This window comes from Protopterus annectens, chromosome 4.part0, assembly GCF_019279795.1.
Source record: "Protopterus annectens isolate FY-2018-M chromosome 4.part0, PAN1.0, whole genome shotgun sequence".
NCBI classification, from domain to species: domain Eukaryota; kingdom Metazoa; phylum Chordata; order Ceratodontiformes; family Protopteridae; genus Protopterus; species Protopterus annectens.
Window position 1 is genome coordinate 1537072747 of NC_056733.1, and position 21861 is coordinate 1537094607.

Consider the following 21861-nt stretch of genomic DNA (forward strand, 5'->3'; position numbering starts at 1 on the left):
ATGTGACAACCGGAGGTGATATATCCTCAGATTTGTTAGTTACTTTAGATGTCACCTCATTGTCTACTAGTATAAAAAAATGAAATACACAATATACAACTGAAAAACTCTCTTCCCCTCTCTCTCCCCCTCAAGCTCTCTCACTCTCTCCCCCTCCCTCCCTCCCTCTCTCCCCCTCCCTCCCTCTCTTCCCTCCCCCCCCTCTCTCCTGTCATGCGTAGTAATTATGATGCCCTTTAGTCCCTCAGTTGTATTGACCAGTGCATGATGAGGTACCTTGCTGCTGTTGACAAAATCCCAAAAGATAATTTTAGAAATCTGAGCATGTTAAGTCCACATAGTTTAGTACTTCCTTTGATTCATAAAGTATATCTGAAATGAACTACTCTCAAAGCATGATCTGTATCAGCAGACAATATTCCTTTTTACTTTCTCCAGATTGCTGCACACTCACTTGCTATGCCTTTATCTATACTAATTAATCGCTCCATCTGTTAAGTCTAAAGTTCCTTCTATCTGAAAACAGTTTTACACTCTTCCTATTCATAAAGTAGCTCACTAAATCAGCTCATCCTCAACCCTAAGAAAACAAAATTACTTCTTTCTACCTAAATCTGCAAACCACATTCTTCATAGTTGAAACTAGCACAAAACCTATAAAGTAGCTCACTAAATCAGCTCATCCTCAACCCTAAGAAAACAAAATTACTTCTTTCTACCTAAATCTGCAAACCACATTCTTCATAAGGTCCCTAAACAATACTCCAATAGAAGTTGAAACTAGCACAAAACCTCTTGGCATTACCATTGAAGACCAACTAAAATTCTATCACACCAACCAAAAGCTAGGACAACTGTACAGGAACAACAAATTCCTAACTAATGAAGCTAGGATTTCTCTTACCCAGCCATACCTTCTACCATGCTTAAATTATTGTTCCCAAATACTCACAAATCTGAACTCTTCCCTACTTGCCAAATTAGAATCAACCTACCACAAAATAGCTAGATTTGCAGCAACAAACCTATAAATCTCCCCATTGCCTCTCCCTAAAATACCTGAACTGGCTTGAACTTGCCTCGCTTGTTCCTACAATCTCAACTCCATATCATACACTCCATCGTATATCAGCCTGATTTCTACCCAAGTCTGTCTTCTCTCATTACTTTCCTACCAGACTTCTCTGAAGTTCAACCCAAGACCTACTAAAAATCCACAAACCCAAATCCAACATCGGTTGCAACTTGTATAGCTACCATCCCTCTATTGCATGGAACAAACTCCCACTAAAAATAAGAACCCTGACTCACCCCAGACAATTTAAGCTAGCAACCAAAGACCACTAAAAAACACTGGTCCTGCCATTGTACTCTTCCCTCCCTGATTTACCTATAGTACAGTCGGAACTTACTAAAAGTTATCATTAACTACTTCATCCTATGCAACCTCCAAAGCTTTTTCTATACTCTGCTCCCTGAAATTCTTACATAACCTTTTAAGTTTCTGCTACTCTGCATACTCAAAACATACAACTTATTCTACTTTTTTTAACATTCTCTTTTTTGTTTATTGTACTGTTTTAGCTGTCCATATATATGTAGCTTGCAAAGTTTAATTACCAAAGTTCTCTATTGCTATTTTATTGAAATGTATCTGTATTGCTATTGTTATTGTATTGTATATCTTTGGAGCTTTTCTCCCCACGCCTCTGCTGTAAAAGGGCAATAGCTCAGCCAGACACATAAAGTAAAATAATCTGCAAAATCTCCTTTGGATCCAGCATTAAAGACTATGATAACATCCAAAATGTAAAGGGAGGATGATCTCTCTGAATTGTTTTCTTAGAATGTGAGGGTCTACATAGCTCCTGATTTCATCGCATTTATAAATCATCATACTGCTGAGACATTTTATACTCCATTTTGCTAGGATGCCAAGCTTTTCCATGCATTTAAGTTCCTAGCTCATGCAACAGTTAATCTATATGCATGTATTGACACAGTATTTGGTTATAGGTTTCCAAATATCCTGTATCAACAGATCAGAGTAATTCTAGAGTATTCATGCACATTTCACACTTTATTTTCTCACTTGCACTGAAGCGCTCTTCAACAATTTTTTTTCTGTGTAATCTGTTTTTCAGCGAGTATTTTGTCTGAAACATTTTAAAATTTCTGCCCTTTGTTTTATTCAATTACTTTGTCCAGAATTACTTTCATGAATACCTCTCCAACATTCAGAGCAGTCTATATGAATATTCTATCCACCGCTATGAACATGTACATTACCCTTGCAAGTCTTGCCAAAAATGCATTTGTTTTCTGCACTCCTCTGTAACCGAAGTTTTTGTCATTCTCCAGCAGCAATGCTTACATTCTCTTTGTGTGCACTTAAGTTGCATTTGACCACAGACTTTAGTTTATACCAGAATGTATTAACAATATTCATGTGGATTTGGCTTGCATTTTAAATTACCCGAGTATAGCATTAGACATAATATGGCACTCTGTGTAGCTTTACATATCCATAATTTCTCAGACCAGTTCACTAAAAATGTTTCTGGTTCATTCAGCACTACAGTGTTAGCCATTTCATTGTATTATAATCTTTTTATACCCACTGCCTCAAGTTACCTTGCACAGAATTAAGCTGCATTTCTGATTTTGGCAGCCATCTTGCTTCCACAAAAACTAATATAGTAAGACTTTACATAATTGCAAAACGATTAATGCAGCCATGCATTGTATAGTTAATTTTAGCTATGCATTATTTTCTATAATGCTTCTAATAGCAGTTACCCTAGGGATGTTTCCAGGTACAGTTCTTTGTTAAATTTACTTCTAGTTATCTGCTTGGATGGATGGCCATGTGGCATCCATTTAGTTTTTATTTTTATTGGTTTCATTTCCTCTTCATTTTCATGCTTTATTTTAACTGCACACATCTATAGTTTTTTTCCATTATTGAGGAGCCCCTTATCTGACTCTTGTGCTTCAGACAATTATCTCAAATGTAAAATCATGTTCCCTGTGCGTTAAAGCAGTATACGTTAAATGCTTTCTTGGACCACTGACTGGTGAAAAGCAAATTTGTTACATGATATTGCATAGGATAAGTTTTTCCTTTTTGTCTGAAAGTATGCCTGGAATTTAATTTTCAGTACTACAACTGTATCACCCTACCGCCTATGAAGATAATTGCATTAAATACATTTACAGCTTTACCTGCAATAAGAACAAACATTACCACTGGGCATGCTCAACTGTCCTTGTGGACTGTTCGGACCTACAGTTCAAACCTTTGAATCCAGGGCTCTGAGCCCCTGAACAGGCTGTCGTTCAGGGTCTTTAGGTTAAGTAGTCACCATGTTGACCAAAAAGCTGAACAGTTTCTCAGAAGTTAAAAAACGTGTATGCACATTTTTGATCAAGCTGAGCAGCTGACTTCCCTGTACAATAAATACTGGTACTCTGGTCAGCTTTTATTAAAGTAATAAAAACCTCTGGGGAAGTTTACACATTCAACTTGCTCCATTCTTTTCTGGTACAAATAGTGAAAGAAGCTACAGAGCTATGATGGGCAGATTTGTACTGTCTTCATACTTAAGAAAAATGAAGAAACTCTGCTGCATATCTGACATGGTGTCAGTGATGAAGGATGTACATCAGGCAGCGGCAGAAGTGTCTTGATACATTATGAAATAGGTCTTAAATATGAAATAGTGCTGTTTCACCAGCTTTGCCCTAAATGTAGCATTTCCCATCATTGGAGTGTATTAACATGCATAGAGAGCGATCCCCATACTTTCACATATTAAAGCATGACTTTACAGTTTCTCCCACTCTAGCCTTGGCAATGTATGCACAGAGAAAACAGACCATGATAAAAATGCCAAACAAAATCTCATGATACTTTTCTTTTTTAGGAATTTGTATACTTTGCATTACAATGACATTTTTGCTAGGGTAAACAAATTCAGCATGGTACCTGTAGCTCTAGAAGCTCATAAAACTATAGTTGGGCTCAAAATTGCAACCCTTTCTTATGTTATCTGAAAAATCTGCATTCTTTTTCTGGGGTAATAACCTGTTAAGCCTTTTATAGTCTGAAGATGGTTAAACATGATACCCTTGGTGAGCTATGAGCTTTCCAGGCCAAGAAATATAATACTAGCTAACTGATTTGAATGAAAATAAAACTAAAGGTCACAAACTATCACTTTTAAATGCCAATTTATTTCTGCTATTTCTTTGCCCTTTTTCAAGAAATTTTCAGAGGTGATGTAGCACATATGCAAGAGCAACTTCAAAGTCACATTTGCCGCTTGATGGGATTTCCTACTATTTCCATTGTAAGTTAATGGCAATAAGCACAGAGTAGGGAACTGTAATCTCATTGGCTGTTCTCCTGCAGTGCATAACTGGCAAGAAATAGCTTTGCAAGAAAACAAGATCTCCAACAGGTTTGATCCCAGGAGGACATTCCAGCATGGGAAAAAGTTAAAATGAGTACTTATTGTCATGATTGCAGGTTAGGATTCTGTAGAAGCTCATGGTAAATTAAATACATAATTACTCTTTCATTTTTATCCCATAGTGGTAAGTCTTTACTGAAGTCCCAAAATGTCTGATTGTACTCCCATCCCAAACTACCTTTACTCTTAAAGGTAAGAGGTATGTAACATTAGTCCATCCTTTTATGTTGGCCATTACTACAGCTTTCTCAATTCAATTTTTGTAAACTCCCCAACTGAACCAGTAGGAGCTATATCTTTTAATGGCAATGTTTCATTTTTAATGTATTCCCATATCTTTAATTTTCCATTTATAATGTATTCCCATATCTTTAATTTTCCATGTCTTTCTCCATAAATGTCACCTCCCAAATCACAAATGATGTACACCATTCAACTAAATGGGACTTGAATTTCTGACAACATCCATCCCTTGCTAATTTAATGCTTCATGAGAATAAATATTTTTTCAAAATACAATTGCATGATATAATATGCAACTCTACTACCCTTAAACATAATTTCCCCATCACTAGCATCCAGCTTATTGCTATCATTCTGAAGTCTCCCTCTATCTACAAAACAATTATTCCTGTGCTCTGCAGTTAATCTTCCTGTCTTTGCTGCTATCCTTCCTGACATGATCTTGTAGAATTTGTGTACATACCATATGTACTGTCGAAGTAAAATGTTGATTTACTTGTCTTAAATCCAAATGCCTTTGACTTGTATCTCCCTAAATGAAATAGTGCTGATACCGAGGAAAATAAGTGGCACAAATAATTACTTGGTAGTTGTAAATGGTCAGGAAACACTTATTCCACAATCATCCATTTCCTTTTGAGTTGCAGAAAGATGATTTCCTTTGACACTGCATATAGCCGACAGTTGAGGCTGGAGAAGTTTAAAAATGAGCAGTGTGAAATATATTTGTCTTATTCAAAACAACCGCAAGAAGCATTCTCTTAGTTTCTTTCACAGCAACTTACACCTTATTTAAAAATAATTGAGCCGGTCTGTTGAATTTTTCTTTATAAACTCTGATCAAAGACCTATAGCAAGCGGCCACTTTGCATTCAAAAGTGGAGTCAACATCATCCTTGTGCAAAATCCACAAGAGCTATCTGTATGCAAGGATCAATCACATTATGTTCAATAGACGTGACTTACCCATTCTGAGAATTTATATTATGGTTTATTTGATTACTCATTTTTCTATGGAAAAATTGTGCAAGTCCTATTTTTGTAAAGGAGTATAGCTAACTTCATGTTTGTAACTTCAAAAACTTTATTTACATTTCACGACCACTACTTCAAGCAACCAGCAACCATACCAAGCCTTAAAAAAGAATGTCTTTTAATGCACACCGACTAAGCGCTTTCACCAAATAATTGGCTTCTTCAGAGTCAGTGTAACAAAACAAGCACAACCTTTTATACAATAAACTTAATGACATCACCACCCATTCAATTAAACAATTAACACACCAATTTTGTGCAACTAACCACACAAATTAATTTAAACATATCAATTTTAAAAACACATAAAAATCACATTTAAAATACACATATAAATATAAAAAATGACCTGTAAAACATTGCATTTTATTCTATATGAATGTTAGTATATATACATCCTTCCTTTGCTTAAACTTTGATCAAAAATTAACTAACTAAATAATACTGGCCCTATGCTTCAAAACTGGTTTTATTGAGATGTAATCATTAATGCCCGGTTGCCTCGTGGCATTCAATCTCAACTGCCATATTGTTTCTAACAAAGCTACTCTATTGCTAACATCACCTCCCTGCTCAGTAAACACCCTGTCTATTATAAAAAATACAAACTTTTTAAACCCCCTGCAAATAGCACTGTGAAGGTACAATGCATTATGTGGGTCCTTATTCTTAACTGCTCTAACATGTTCAATAATCCTTTCACGTAATTTACGTGTAGTCATACCCACTGTATGTATGTATGTAATTTTTTATATTTATATGTGTATTTTAAATGTGATTTTTATGTGTTTTTAAAACTGATATGTTTAAATTAATTTGTGTGGTTAGTTGCACAAAATTGGTGTGTTAATTGTTTAATTGAATGGGTGGTGATGTCATTAAGTTTATTGTATAAAAGGTTGTGCTTGTTTTGTTACACTGACTCTGAAGAAGCCAATTATTTGGTGAAAGCGCTTAGTCGGTGTGCATTAAAAGACATTCTTTCCAAGGCTTGGTGTGGTTGCTGGTTGCTTGAAGCAGTGGTCGTGAATTTTTTATTCTCAGTTCCATACCCTGGTTTGGGATTTGTTGCTGTTTGTTGTTTATTTACATTTCTGTAGCAGTCAAAATGGTAAACTACTTTACTTTCGCTAGTTAAAGGTTCAAAATGGGGTGTCACATTCCCCTTAAGTAATTTTAGCTGTGGTTCACTTTAAAAATCAAGATTTCAGATTAAAAATTGCTGCTTTTGGATCCTTTTGTCATCCTGAAATGCTAGATTTTACACATTCAGATTAGTTAACTTGATGACATTAAGTTGCTTTGTAATATTTGTACAACAAAATCATTTCATTTTTCGATGGCAGTTGAAAAATCCTGTGTAATTTTGTGGGAATTTTAAGATCCCTTTGGTCAAAGAAGGTACACCAACCAGATCAATATCATGCTTCTACTGAGTCTAACTTGTAATCATTTTTTTTTTTTTTTTTTTTTTTTACTGCATGTTCCACCTTGGAGCTTTTATCCCCAGGCCTCTGCTGAAAATGGACATGTATCCAGTTGGACTATCCCGGTCAACAAATAAAATTATATATTTTTTTTTACTGCATGTTCCACCTTGGAGCTTTTATCCCCAGGCCTCTGCTGAAAATGGACATGTATCCAGTTGGGCTATCCCGGTCAACAAATAAAAATAGCAAGACAAATATAATTTTAAAGTCTGACGAGATTTGATGCAGAAGACCCAGCAAGCTTTCTGCTAACAAATCAGATCCATGTTAGAAGGACTGAAACCAGTAGCACATTATCCGGTCCCATCTGAAATCTCAGTGAAGCCTTATTTAAATTGGTCACCATGCCTTCTATAGATAGTCCATGCTATTTGGAATCTGCATAAATGGATAACGTACATAATTTGTTTTTTCTGGTTAGTGTTATTTCATCATGTACACCAAGGCTGACCAAAACATGGTGCAATTTTGTGTGGCCCATCAGTTTTAATATAAATAGAATGCTCGCACACATACTCCAATCTCTCGCACACAATAGTCTTCCTTTCGCCAGTCCCTAGTCTTCCTTTCGCCAGTCCCTAGTCTTCCTTTCGCCAATCCCTAGTCTTCCTTTCGCCAATCCCTAGTCTTCCTTTCACCAATCTCTCGCACACAGTAGTCCTCCTTTCTCAAAGCTGGTTTAATATAGTTCAGATGATAAGCTCTTTAAACTTCAACAGCAAATACTTGTGAATGCATTTTAAAGAATATACAAATCTGTACACACTAAGTTGAGACATTTAGAATTAACTTAATTTTAAATACAGCAGTCAACTGTCAAGGTAAGCATGATACAGGCATCCTTACAACTGTATTCTTTGATGGCTTTTGCTGGGGCAGAGTGATGTCGTGCACTATTTGCGGTGGATTGCTATGCATGTAGGAGGAACTACTGAGGCTGAGAGGGAGTGATCAGCGGGACAGGACTTGTACAAACAAGCAGGATATCAATTTGTTGGCCCTTACACTCCCTGCTTTATAGAGATGTAGACAAAAGCTGAGGACAATGTGGAATTTCTAATCTACCCCACTGTCTAGGAAAGTGGAGAGATGAGAGGCAAGGCTTCCAATAGTACGGATAGGGACAGGGGATGTTACTCTCCTAAATTCTCTGACTTGGCTCCCCCATATTTAAAGGGGCATGCATTAGAGGAAGATCGGAGTATGATTTTTAAAGCTGAACCTTTCTTGCTTGTACTGGAGTTTCTTTTATAACTTGTTTTAGTGTCCGCTTCAGTATCTGAAAATTGAATTTAAGATGGGATTATTTTGCATACTCACCATATTAGACTGAAGAAAGATGTGCAGTGCATGAATTTGTTTTGTGCACTTTGCGCATGGTCTGGGGTGAATCTCGTGCTCATGTTTCTGAGGGCGCAATTAGTGGTGGTTTGTTCAGCTGCTTCCACATATTGAGGTTGTGGTTTTACTACTAATAATCCTCGAACAAAAATGACTAACAAGAAAAACTTTGAAGATGAAAAGAGTGCATCAAAGCCGAAAGGAATCTATTTGAATGTTATTCCCGTTTGTCATCAATGTGTTGTCTGTATGCAAGTTGTCAGTGACTAAAGAGTATAATGTGAAATGGCACTACTACAGTAAAATATTTAATATATATATAGTGGAGAATCGAGAAGCACTATTATCTCAGAATATAAGAAGAGGAAATTGATGCACCAAACCATTTTTTTTTTTTTTTTTGCGAAACTTAGCACTGAAGGAATTTCTAGCCTTACTGCTTCATACAAAGTAGCATTGGAGTTATTGAAAGCAAAACTTTTTAGTGATGGTATGATAGTGAAGAAATGTGCAATCGAAATGGCAAAACAATTTAATAAACCAAAATTAACTGAAGTTCAAAACGGTGGCATTATCTCAACAGACCGTCGCAAGATGCATACAACACGTGGATCAATATGTTTCTAAAAAGCTGTGCTATTTTAATAGCAAAATGTGAGTACTTTTCATTGTGTCTGGATGAAAGCACTGATCAAGCAGATGTAAATCTACTTTTTTAATTTTTGTTTGAACTATTCAAGAGGACTTTACTATTAACAAAACTCCTCAATCTTGTATCTTTTCTTGGAACTGCTAAAAGGTACTGATATTTTTGAAGCAGTTCAAAAGTCTGTTATGAGCTATGGAGGATTTGATAAAGTTTTCCTAACATTGTGATGGATGAGGCCAAAGTTATAATGGGGACTAGAAGTGGCTTTTGTGGACTATTGAAACAAAATAACTGCCCTACAATTGCATAATTCACCAAGAAGCACTCTGGAAAATTTCTGTCAAGTCAATGCCGAAAGTAGCTGTAAAAATAACTAATATTATATAAGGAAGTAACAGATCTGAGTCATAAGTTGTAAAATTTCGAGTGAAATGGATGCTGCGTATGGTGATTTGCTCCTTCATTCTGATATTTTAATGTCTGGAAGGCTTTTTTGTCATTTAGAAAGAAATACCTATATTTCTTAAACTGAGGTCTGACACAACTGGAAAATCAAATGCAAGATCCCATATTTTTTATTGGATCTTGCATTTAGAACTGATCAACCATTTGAATGAGTTAAACTTGGCAAACAGACTATTGCCAAATTATATTGTCATTTGAATGACTTTAAAAGGAAATTGAAGCTTTTTAAATCAGCATTGGCTAATATTTTTTTACCGAATTGCAAAGAACATTTTGAAGATATGAATAATTTTGAGGAAATATTTACAGCTCGTGTAAAGTATATTGAAATGATCATTAAGGATTTTGAGACTTATTTGGTCATTTTTAAGGAAATTGAAGATATTTCAGTTTTTGTCAACCCTTGACTGTTACCATTGAAAATGCAAGATCTGACCTTCAGATGGAATTGTGCAATTTGCAGTCAAGTCAGACCCTTTTTATACTAACAGAAGTGAAGGAGGAGTTTTTGTTTTTAATTGCAGCCAATCAAGAGGTGAAATTGAGGAAGTTAGTGCTTGATGCTCAGGAGCACATATCTTTGCGAAATCACTTTTTCAATGATGAAATTCAAAGTACAGATGTTCATTCACAGATGATTCTCTTCCAAATTTACTGTGATTGGCAACTGCAAGTACTGACATTTATATAGCTACTTTAGTAAATGAAACCAAACTACTGCAGAGTTCTCAAAGTGAAGAGGTTAAGGGGTATGATGCTGGTCACACAAATGCAAACAGGATTTGGTCAAGGTGTGATAAGCAGTCCAGAACAGATATTCAGTTTCTAAAATTACTAATTTTTTGGACATTTGTATCAAGTTCCAGTGGTTCAGACCTGTGAAGAAGCATTGAGCCAGAGAGAGTGAGCATGTAGAAGAAAGCACTAACACTGCTAACAACTGAGTTATGAGGTTAAATATCAGCAGGTTTAATATTTTACTACAGCTAGAAAACTGGTCCTTATTGGAAAGATGTTTGTTCTTTAAAAATTACTGCATCTTGTCTACTGTTTCAATAAAAACTTAAGCGCCATGACTTTTATTACTTTTGAAAATTTCATTGCTTGCTAAACCTAATTAACAGTAAGACTGCCCAAGTAATTTCAGTATATGTACTGTATTTATTATTGTGGCTGCGGCTCTCCTAAATCTTTGTTTTAGTGCAGACCTTTGATTACCTAAGGTTGGACAGGGCTGATGTGCACTATTTTCTAGAATCCATTGTTTCATTCAGCTGTACTTTTGTATCTGAAGGTCCGTGCTTATCATGGCTAGTAGCTGTATAAGGACTCATTTTACAATGAAAATTTCTTGTGGATTTGAGTGACTTGATTTGAGTGACTTCTCTGTGTAAACCTAGGCTGTATTGCCACAACAGACTAGGTAACATTTATATAATATAATAGTCACTGCTTTAAGCAGTATGAAGATATTAAACTCATTTCACACTCCATAAAATACAGAAAAGGGCAAAGCCATAGCTGGTTCATTCTGTGAGTGGTGTCTAGGATTGCCAGTTTTCAGTGCGACTAAATCTGGACCAAGGCTACACCCCTCACACCTTCCCACATCCTCCATTTTATACCCATTTAATGACTTCATAATCATATCGGGGGATCAGGAACATCCTCTCTTTTTTTTTTTTTTTTTAATAGAAAAATATAGTACATCTGCTGAGACTGGAGTATGAGCACTGTTTTCCAAACTACTGGAAAATCAGTTTGATTTCAAAAAAATGGATAGGTGGCAACTCTTGATGCCAGTTCCTTTTGTATCACCCCTACCCCCTTAACTCTTGAAGTGAAGACAAAAAAGCCAATTGGTGCATTGGCTTCAACAGCAGCTGCTCCACACTCCCTCTTCTCTTCATAGGTAAATACTAGGCTTGTCAGTAAGCCCTTTCTGTATCTGTGAGATGTGTTATAAAATGGGGCATCTAACAGCAATCCATAATCCTTCAAAGTGCAAAAAAGAAGCAACAGCACCCTGTAGAAAACTGGTCGGTGTACCAGCTTCCACCGCATTGAATCCATGCCCACCCCAGCTAAAGAAGTCTTCAGCACACTTTAGAAAGCTGCTTAGTGCATTAGCATCAGCAGCAGCCAACCCATGCTCCTCTTTTCTGACTGAAATGAAGACAAGTATGCTGCTTTTTTAACAGATACTACCTGATGCCCCCCCCCCCCCTCTTAAGCTGAAGAACAAATGTACTGGGATTTCAGTACATAGATTTCTGTCTTGCCCCCTAGTTTCTCCCTTCACCCAACCCTTGCTACGCTACTGGGAGAGGATGATTTATAAATACACAGTATCAGAAAGTTAAAATGAGTGAGAAACAATTCAGACTGCGGTACAATACTACAGCTCAGTGTTACCTTGAGACTTTGTGGAGACTAAGCTTAGCTGAAGATGAAAATCCAACTCTGTATTCCTAGTCTTGGTGAATATGTATAACAAGATTCCAAGAAAGAGGTCTTTAACTCTAAGCTCTCTCTTGTTCATACAGCTGATGAACTGCATCAACAAACCAGTCTGAACAGACTGGTTGAGAAAGCTACTGTAGTCTGATGTGGCAATACAAGCAGAATGTAAACATGCTTCTGAAAATGAAGTGGGACCCAGAATGCAAAACTGAACTCTCATGAGAGAGTGTAGGCAAAGATGGTGATCATGGCAGCAAATTCGAGAAATCTGGAGAATTTGAAAACTGCAATAGAAGGGGAAATAGAATTAGTTGACTTCAGTTACTTGGGAGGTGTAATTGAGGAGATGGGAAGTCTGGCAGCAGCAACTATGATTATAACCTTGATCTCCTCAAAGTGTCAGGGGCCATGTGTAACAAAAGAATGTCAAAGAAAGCTTGGTGTTCACAACAATGGTGCATCTAGCTTAGCTCTGTGGAACACACAAACCTTGGCAGTGAAGACAAAGTAACTGAGGAAGCCTTGCTAATATTGTGAGACAGTCAAAGAAATGAGAACATCAGAGCTGAAGCTAAAGGGGTCTGTACCACATACTCAAAGCATCAGCTATACACCTAATGGTCCACCCGTAAACAGTGAAGGCTGAAAACCACAAACTGCCATTTCGTGAATTTTTGGTTGGCAGTTATTGGGGAATTTGCCCTCCTCCAATGTAGAGCGATCTTGGAGTTGGTATATTTAGTTGGGGGGCACAACCCCTCCACCCCCACGTTGTGGGGGGTAAAGCTCCCCACATGATTAGGGTTTTAAAGTTTTTGCCTGTTCACTGACCAAGCAAATTATTTCCCTGTTAAAAAATTTGTGGAAGTGGGTTCTTGGTTTTCAGCTTTCGTTGTTTACGGGTCGAGCTTTAGGTGTTCGAATAGCTGACGCTTCAAGGATATATTATAGATCCAGCTAAGTAGCCCTACTTGCAGAGAGTAAAACAGATTATGGTGTCTTGGTCACATGTGCAGGAAAAGGTTTAGAAAATAATATTTTGGAGTCGCCAAGCAACATTATATCTAGCCCATAAATAAAGATGGATTGAGTAAACAGATCTGTGTCGGGCATAACTGTTGAAGGTCGGGAAAAGGCTTTGGATTGAGAGGTAGTGTCAGACCCCCATGTTAAAAAAAAAATGGAGGGGAAATTTCTTTACCAATTTTTTGACCAAATTTCTAATTTGGTAGTTTCTTGGTTGCCAAGTTCATACTAGCTTAACAGATGGCACAGCTAAATTAGTTGCAACTACCTACCAATTCTGACTTGCCATCTGAAACACTTGTCTATTTAGCCTCTTCTAAATGCTTAGTTTGAGAGTTGGTAAATGCCATTCACTAAATGGGCTTGTATTTCAAGTCTTCTAAACCCTGAAAATGTGAATGCAGGTGTGGCTTCCATAAACCAAGCTTAATTTCCACCTCATAGGCAAGTACTTCACTGCATCACCAGCTCCCAGATTTGTTTACATTATGCTAATCTAATACACGTCTACTTAATGCATCCTCTGGTGCTCACATAATGCCTATTTCTTCCATGTAACAGAAGAGTCCTTATATGGCTATAATTGAAGATGATTTTCTGTTTCCATTGAAAATACTGTGAAATGTATTGAACACTTGATAATTTCTCATTTTAGTATCGAACACTTGATAATTTCTCATTTTAGTCTCTAGCACTAATTTGCCATAATTTGCACTTGCTTTATGTATCGTTACACAATCCCTTTAAATTTTGCTTATGCAAAGAAAGCACAGCAAAATTATAATGCAGTTGTGGTAATAAATTTATTTGCTCCAGGTACAATTCCCAGAGCTGCTCACTTATACTATTGTAGAGATTTAAGTCACCCCACTAAAACCCATCTACTACCTTTGCTGTGCCATGACCTCTGTCTGGAAATCTGTCTTTGTCAAGCCTGCACCAAAATATCACAAACCTTTCTTAGCCTCACAATTCCACCCATCTCAATACTTCTTACCCTTTGTCAAATCCTTAAAAATCATTTGCAACCAATTAACCACCTACCTGGACAAACAGGACTTCCTTGGAAGCTACATGGCTTTTGGGCTAGTAAAAGTACCGTAACTGCTCTTTGGATACTCATTGACATCCTTGCTAACATGAGTAAAGGTAACCTCCCTGGAGCAGTGTTTACTGATATTTCCTGGGCCTTTGACCGGGTTGGACCACTCCATCCTATTATCCTATTTACAAGATGTCTGTGTAAGCTCTGAATCTATATTTCCTGACCAACTGAACATCTCAAGTTAAAATTTGCCCTGCCTTAACACCTGAGCCTTTCTCTTTCTGGATTCCCTCATGGACCAAGTCTTGCACCCGAAACTGCATCTTGACTGACCTACCTTTTATCCTAATTACATGGTTATCTATACATCCAACCCTTCTCATGATGTTATCCAAATTCAGCCAGAAGCTGACCAACAATTTGAGGATGAGTATTTCATATCTTAAGCTGCTTGACACAGAAAAAAACACTAAAGCCATTAGCCCTCCCCATACCAAATACCTAGTCAATAACCTACTTGAATCCACTGCATCATTTTAGATACCTCGGCATTTGGCTTGACCTGTTCCTCAACTTCCAAGACCACATTCAGGCAGGCAGTCTAATCCAAAGTCTGCTACCTTCTATTCTGAGCCCAAAAAAATGATTTTCCTCTTCCATCCTGCTAGAGCAGCCTTGCGTAAAGTTGTCCTACTTGCACAACTAGAATATGGCATGTCCATATCCATCACTGTCTTACAAAAACACTACCACTTAACACATTTCGTTATAATAAAATATGCAGTTTCATTACTAACACCTCTGTGTAAACTTCACTGTAACATCTTTGTAAAGGCAAATTGGTTACCCATTCAAGGCAGAGACATCTTCTTGGCTCCAACTTTTATGCCAAGGCACCCTCCCAACTATGAAAGTAGGTACAGCCAACCCACACTATAACCCAAGAAGCCACTCCACTACTGGTCCTACTCCCATAGTTCCATCCACTAAACTTCATCAGATCACTGCATCTGTTTTTGCCTCTAAACTGTAGCAATCCTTGTCACCTTATCTTACTAAAATCATATTACAGTTCAGACCTCATTTCATACAACTGAAAAATATAAATGTAGATGTCACCACGTCAGCCATGTCATCCAACTCTTATTGTACTATTACATCTATAAAATACCTTAATCTCACTGCTTTCTCATCTGTTCCATCAATTCCATACTATATGTCTAATATCGACTTCACTTCTTCTATTGCAGATGTTAAAGTAGAAATTGTAGAATACTCCATTGCTAAAATTTTCCTCCTGTACTTGCATATACTGTTCATTCTTTTGGCTGTGTCACATTTGCCTCACCTGTAATATCTGTATTGATACCTCCTGAACCTCTTGGCACAAGAAATCTGGACATAGCCTAATAATGGGGGGACAGTCCAAAAAATAGGTTCATATTTTAAATGGCCTTATAAACGTAGGAAGTTGCCAGAATAACAGGATTTTTGTTAACGTGCATTTTATGAAGGATATGAGGTCAAACTCATGTATGTCATTTAGTGAATTTAATTGCCAGAAAACCACAAATATGAGGAAAAGAATAAAAATATGAAGCACAAATTTTGACATTTGTCAAAAATCCTGTTGAAAGGTATGCCTGTATTATTCATGTACTCCTGGTAAACCATGTAAATGTGCATATTTGTGTGGTATGCCACTACACTATAATTAATTTAGTTGTACATTTAATCTTGCTTTACTGTTAACTATGCATGTAACTCTGGCTGAGACTGCAAATGTTCAGATTTGATCACTGCTTTATCCGGGTAAAAAATAAACTCTAGTTACAAAAAATGGGTTACCAAAATTCAACACTCTCTTGGAAGTTTATGATTCTTCATATTCCCCCGGAGAATCTAAATAAATCAAAAATGATTGTAATTATGAATATTTGCTTATTAATGAAATTATATATAGCCACAAATTGGTTGAACCCAGCCCAGACATCGTGGGAAAATTTCAGATTGTTGGCAATAAAACACATCTTAGCGCATAAACTGTTAATTAGTGATCACAAGAAAAATATCAACAACATAAAAATCTGGGAGCAAATTTTTAATATTTTGGCTTAAGAGGTTACTATCCACTTTTTCTCGGGAACCAGAATATAGTCTAAATCAACCTTAGATTAGATAGAAAATTTACAGAAAAGACAGATTGTTGGCTTGGATTTGTTAATGTTGAATTTTTTTTTTTTTATTATTTTCCTTTTGATTGTTAGTGCTGTACCTTTGATCAATACATGAGGTTGATATATATGTGAAATTAACCAATGGAAGCATTTTGTATATATTGTATATGATGTGTGAATTTGTAATATGGTTGTGAAAAATAATAAAAAATGATTATTGAAAAAAAAAAAAAAATGTCGGGAGGAAAATAAATGTAATGATGGGAAGTTGATCAGATAGAATTCTCAAATTTCTTTTAAATAGTTGTAAATCATTCTGTCCCTAGTAAGCCAATATGAATGTGGACCATACTTTAAGGGATTAACCTATATTCCTTGGACTGCAAAACTTGTTCCCCAAGGTGCTGAAAACTTGTTCAGCTTTTCAAATTACTCAATGCCATTATAAAATTACATGGGGGGATGCTTGCTCTGGCCAACCGAATGTTCATTTATTGATCAACAATAGAATTTGTTAGGCATGTTATATTTTGGGTTACAATAAATGTATCCATTTTTCCAGAGTCAAAGTTTTAACATCTCTATTAAATGTACACATTTTAAACAAAGGTTCTCCTACAGTTATTGAAAAGGAAACTTGTTTTTTATCATTACAAACATGCAAGTCAAATACAACAGTATTCTAATGCAAATAAGGTGGAACATCTTGCAGGCATTGCTTAGTCAATTATTTCATTTTTGTGACGAGGTATTCCATGTAATTCATATACCTTAATATTCTACATGGTTGACTGTCTTTGTATCTGCATAATAGCATTAGCTATTTAAGCCTTCTTTGGGAAGGTGAAAAATGGATTATGGGAAAAGTGATTGCAGTCATCTGGGTTGGCATAATGCTAGGTACCTGGTTATAATCTGGTTCAGTTCCAATTGCCTAAATCTTGTCATAACCAGTTCAAACAGTTATGAATTCTGCTCATCCAGATGGTGATTCCCTGGTGAGCACTGAGGGCACTGGAAAGGTAAAGGTATATCTGTAGACATCAGTTTAGTGAAAGTGTCATGTTGGTTAGTGAGCTGATCCAAAGCTACTATGCACTGTGCAAAAAATGTGATTCATCAAATGTACCTGAAAGGGATATAGTACAGAAACTGAGGGTGATGTACTGAACCACTCTGTATCTTCTGCATTGAGTGAATGGTCAGTTGTGCAAGTAAATATAAGCAGCTCATCCCTTCTAGTTCAAATGGTCAAAATACTGAATACTCGAGTGCAAAAATACTTTCTCCCCAGTCCTCGGATATTAAGATGTCTTTCCTGTAGTTGACTGGTATAATGAACCAAGGATCCTACAAAGTACAAAATGGGGAAATGGCCTGGGTGAGAAGTTGATACTCTGGTCAGGCAAATGAAGTAGGTATATCAAGGACTTTTGTCTTAAAAAAAAAAAAAAAAAAAAGGGGGGGGGGACAGCTATGGTGCCAAGGCAAATATAAACACAGGTTTTGTAGTTAAATAACTTATGAGGTTTATAGTAAGTGTAGGTTGATATTTTGGTAGTAAAACTCACTTTAGGGGTGGGGGGGGGGCCCTAAACAGCAAAAGCCATATTGGCAATACACTGAGCAGGGTAAGAACATATATATGCCATTAATTAAACAAATCTGCTCTAGAATGTAATATGAGGTTTTGTTTTTGAAAGGAGGAGGACAAACAGGCTGTGAACATAGTGAATCAAGAGTGTTACAGGAGGAAAGAATTTTTGACACTGTTGTAAAATTTCATCAGCATAACCGAAAAGCGAGTGCAGTTATCTATTCATCAAAAGGAGTGTCCCCTATTCTTTGAAAGGTATCTAGAATAAGGAAACCACCTCAGTTGGTATGGGGTTATTAAGGAAGGCCTGTTATGATTCTGACCAGGCTGAGCTATTTAAAAATGGGGAAAAAATGATCGATCTTGCAGCATAGAATGATGGTACCACTTTGTTCAGAGGCCACAAATGGAACCTTGGCATCCAAACTAGCTTAAGACTCATTTGCCCCGGGCCAGAGGTACATATTCAGTCATGGAATAGAAGACCAGTAATAGATGGATTTGGAAAAATGAACACAATGTGTATAACACACTTTTCTTTATATCAAACAAAAATATTATTTCTAGATGCCCTCTAATCTGTTTCCATTTTTTGTCAATTTTTTTTTCAGTATTTACATTATGGGCCCATTTTGTGAACCATTTACATTTGGCATTTTTTCAACTCTGCTTTAAATAAAGAGATGGGATTTGGGCTGCAGACATGCTTCTGGTCAGTAGATCTTTTATTAACTATGTAAAATAATTCATCTAATGACCCTAGATCTTGACCAGAACATTGAAAACAACCAATCATTAAGTATTTCAAATAAAACAAACCAGTTACATAACATATGAATGTACATCAGAAGTAAGATATGAGCAAATAGGTGAATGGATTATGTATAGACCATGAAAATGTACCTGTGGAATGTGAATGAGGAGAATGTCCAACGCAACTATTGGAGATGTCTGTGAAAACTGGCACGCACAACTATGACGGCAGATCTCCACTGAAACACTACCTATATTACTCCTCTAATAATCGCCACTGTGGTCAGAGAACATACAGTAGTAAAGTAATTTAAATTTAATATACATAGATATCCCAGCAGAAAGTAAACCAATATACAGAGTAGTTTCACTTGATATCGCTCAGGTCAGTGCAAAGTATATAATGTGATTGTATGGCAAGTGCTGATCTGATCTTTGTTGCAAAGCAACAAAGGACATTTATGATCAAATTACATGACCTGCATTGCAAAGCTGTGTAATTTCTTCCCCCTTTTTTTTTTCCCACTGCATAGAAATGTGTCGAGACACAATTGCTGTTTTCTAGGACTGTCTACTGTGAAAAATTAGACTACAAATTTCAGCCTACAAGAGATTTTAAACATTTGTACATTTGGCTACATGAACAGTGTGTTCTCTGCATTTTTGTTCCTCACCACTGTCTCCCTTTCTATTGTACTGCATCTGTCTGCCTTAATGCTATATGCTCCTATTGGTATGGGGTGAGGGTGAAGCCAAGTGAGGTTCTGGTTTAGTGTAAGTGGTTAGGTACGTGCCTTTACTGTCTGTCTTAGAGATGATGGCCCTTCTGAACTCTTGAAGTGTGTCAAACAATAACAGTAGTGTTATGCATTTTTGGCCAATGTACAGGAAGTATATGGCCTGCATTAGCAGATCCTGAAGACTGCAAGAAAAGTTATGCATTTTGAAAAAGTGATAGTTTGGCACAAGCTTTTAGTAGGTGTGCGTGTATTTGTGCATGCCTGTGTGCGTGTACATGCGTGCAGGGGTTGTCTGTCTTTCGGCTTTTCCCAGAAAGGGGTAGCCACAGCAGAACTCCGGTCCGCTAATGATTGGCAGTAGATTTTTATGAAACGCTGAGGTGCCAGCTTGACACCCAACCTTCAACGAAGGCATGCCCATTTATGCACGCATGTCTTTCGAATGCTACCCAAACCGCAGGGACGACCTGCAGACTCCACACAGAAGGCACTCCCAAGCCCAGCCGAGAATCTAACTGGTCCCCTATGTCATTTCGAAATACTGAAATCCCTGCTTATCTATAGTGTAGATGCATTTATTTGATGGTGGGGGGGGGGGGTTGTTTGTGTGTACTGTATGTGTAGTGTAGTTTTGGCATTTTGAATTTCGCTGTTGTGTGTTTTCGGAATTGTGGGTTGTGCCTGGGTTTTCGGCTATGTAATTTTGAAATACTGAATTTCAGGATTTCGAGATTACATAGTGGATCCACATGCAGAGATATGTTACTTTCTGTAGTACTTGTACTTTGTGAGCAAAAGGGGTTTGTGGATAATGTTGTGTATTCCCTGGTAGTTTTAATTGGAATTGTCTCCAAGATATTTTAATGAACTTCATGATCTTTAGGTAAAGTAGCATAACAATCTTACTCTGCTGTTCATAAGCATTGGAAAAGTGTAATTAGGCCTACAGTGCCTTTTGCTGTATGTCTAGGCATTTTGGAGATTGCTACCAGGTTGGATGCAACAGCTATGTTCCACATAATAGTACTAACCATCTTTTGCTACAGCTTCCAGTTCTTCTATGTTCTGCAGAAATAATAAAAGAGTGTGGGGGTAATAAAGTAGTAGACAGCCCAGCAGCCTGCACAACAGGTTGAGTGAACAGCCATAGCAGATCTAAATACACACTAATTCTAGAAATGCAGTCTGGAGCCAAGATTGCACATAATACCCTTTTGGGTAGGGTAGTAAGGTTGCCAATAAACTAATTTTAAGGTCGCAAATTCTGTTGGCTTGAAGAAAGATTAACTGTGGGACACCAGTGTATTTGACTCTAGTTTTTTTTTTTTTTTTTTAACTCCTTCATACAGCTACTGTGCCTGATTGGAGAAAGCTTTGATGAGTCGAGTAATGACGTCTGTGGAGCTGTGATCAACGTTCGCAGCAAAGGTGACAAGATTGCCCTCTGGACAAGAGAAGCTGATAACATGGAAGCAGTCACATACATTGGGTATGTAAGAGCGAAACTGTTTGCCTTTAGCTTTCCATATTGTACCCGTATGTCATTTGCTATCTGAACATACATACTCTACAACTGAAAATTGCTTTCTGACTTCCTGTTTGAAAACAGTGAGATTGCCATTTGTATAGTCTGTAAAATCTGTATCAGAAGTACAAATTAGCTCTGCAAGTGAATTCACTGTATTTCTGTTGGTTTCTAAACTGTTTTGCACTTTAAAAGTTTGTTTTCTGCTTAAATTAACTGGTAGGCTACACACTCAAGTGCGCTAGCCGATTTAAAGCATTTACTGTTTGTTACTGTATCTATTTTCTATCTGTTTGTGAAAAAAAAACAAAAAAAAAATATCCTTGTTTTCCCACCTTTACTGAACTAGAATAGTCCACTCTTCAGATTTTGCTGATCTCTGGGCTGTCATAGTTCCTGTGTTGTTCATATCCTTATTTGGATAGGAGGAAGCTTCTTTGTTCACCAGTGGGAGTGGGGAGTAGTGATCCGCCTATTTATCCCTAAAGGAGTGGCTCCAGTCCAGCAACTTGTAGTTTATTGGCAGTTTTGGGCCATTTCCTAGCTCTTTCTAACCCCCTGCTATAAAGCCCGCTTTAGCGCGAAGTTGCACGAAGTTGCAGCATCGGGGAGCACCGGTTAATCAAGTTTAAACTATTTCTGGCTCCGCTAAGTCTGCTCTTCAGTTTTTCCTAGAACTGCTCTACTTTCAATCTAAACAGTCTATTCTCTATCTGAAAAGCCCAGCACTTGCTCCTAAAGCATTTTTACCCAGGTAAAGCACTCTTAAAAAGAAAGCACTACATCCACCTACAATCCCCTTGAGTACCCATTTCCCTATAGGTTCTTTCTGACACA

General features: G+C 37.1%; 1 protein-coding gene across 3 annotated transcripts in view; it reads left to right on the top strand.

The window, feature by feature from the left end:
• LOC122800189 (eukaryotic translation initiation factor 4E-like) overlaps positions 1–21861 on the top strand; it is a 209850-nt gene that overhangs the window by 172107 nt on the left and 15882 nt on the right. For all 3 annotated transcript variants that reach the window (XM_044069696.1, XM_044069694.1, XM_044069695.1), the window contains one exon: positions 20849–20988. In XM_044069696.1, the coding sequence (XP_043925631.1) occupies positions 20849–20988 (140 nt within the window). The remainder of the gene's footprint in view (positions 1–20848; positions 20989–21861) is intronic.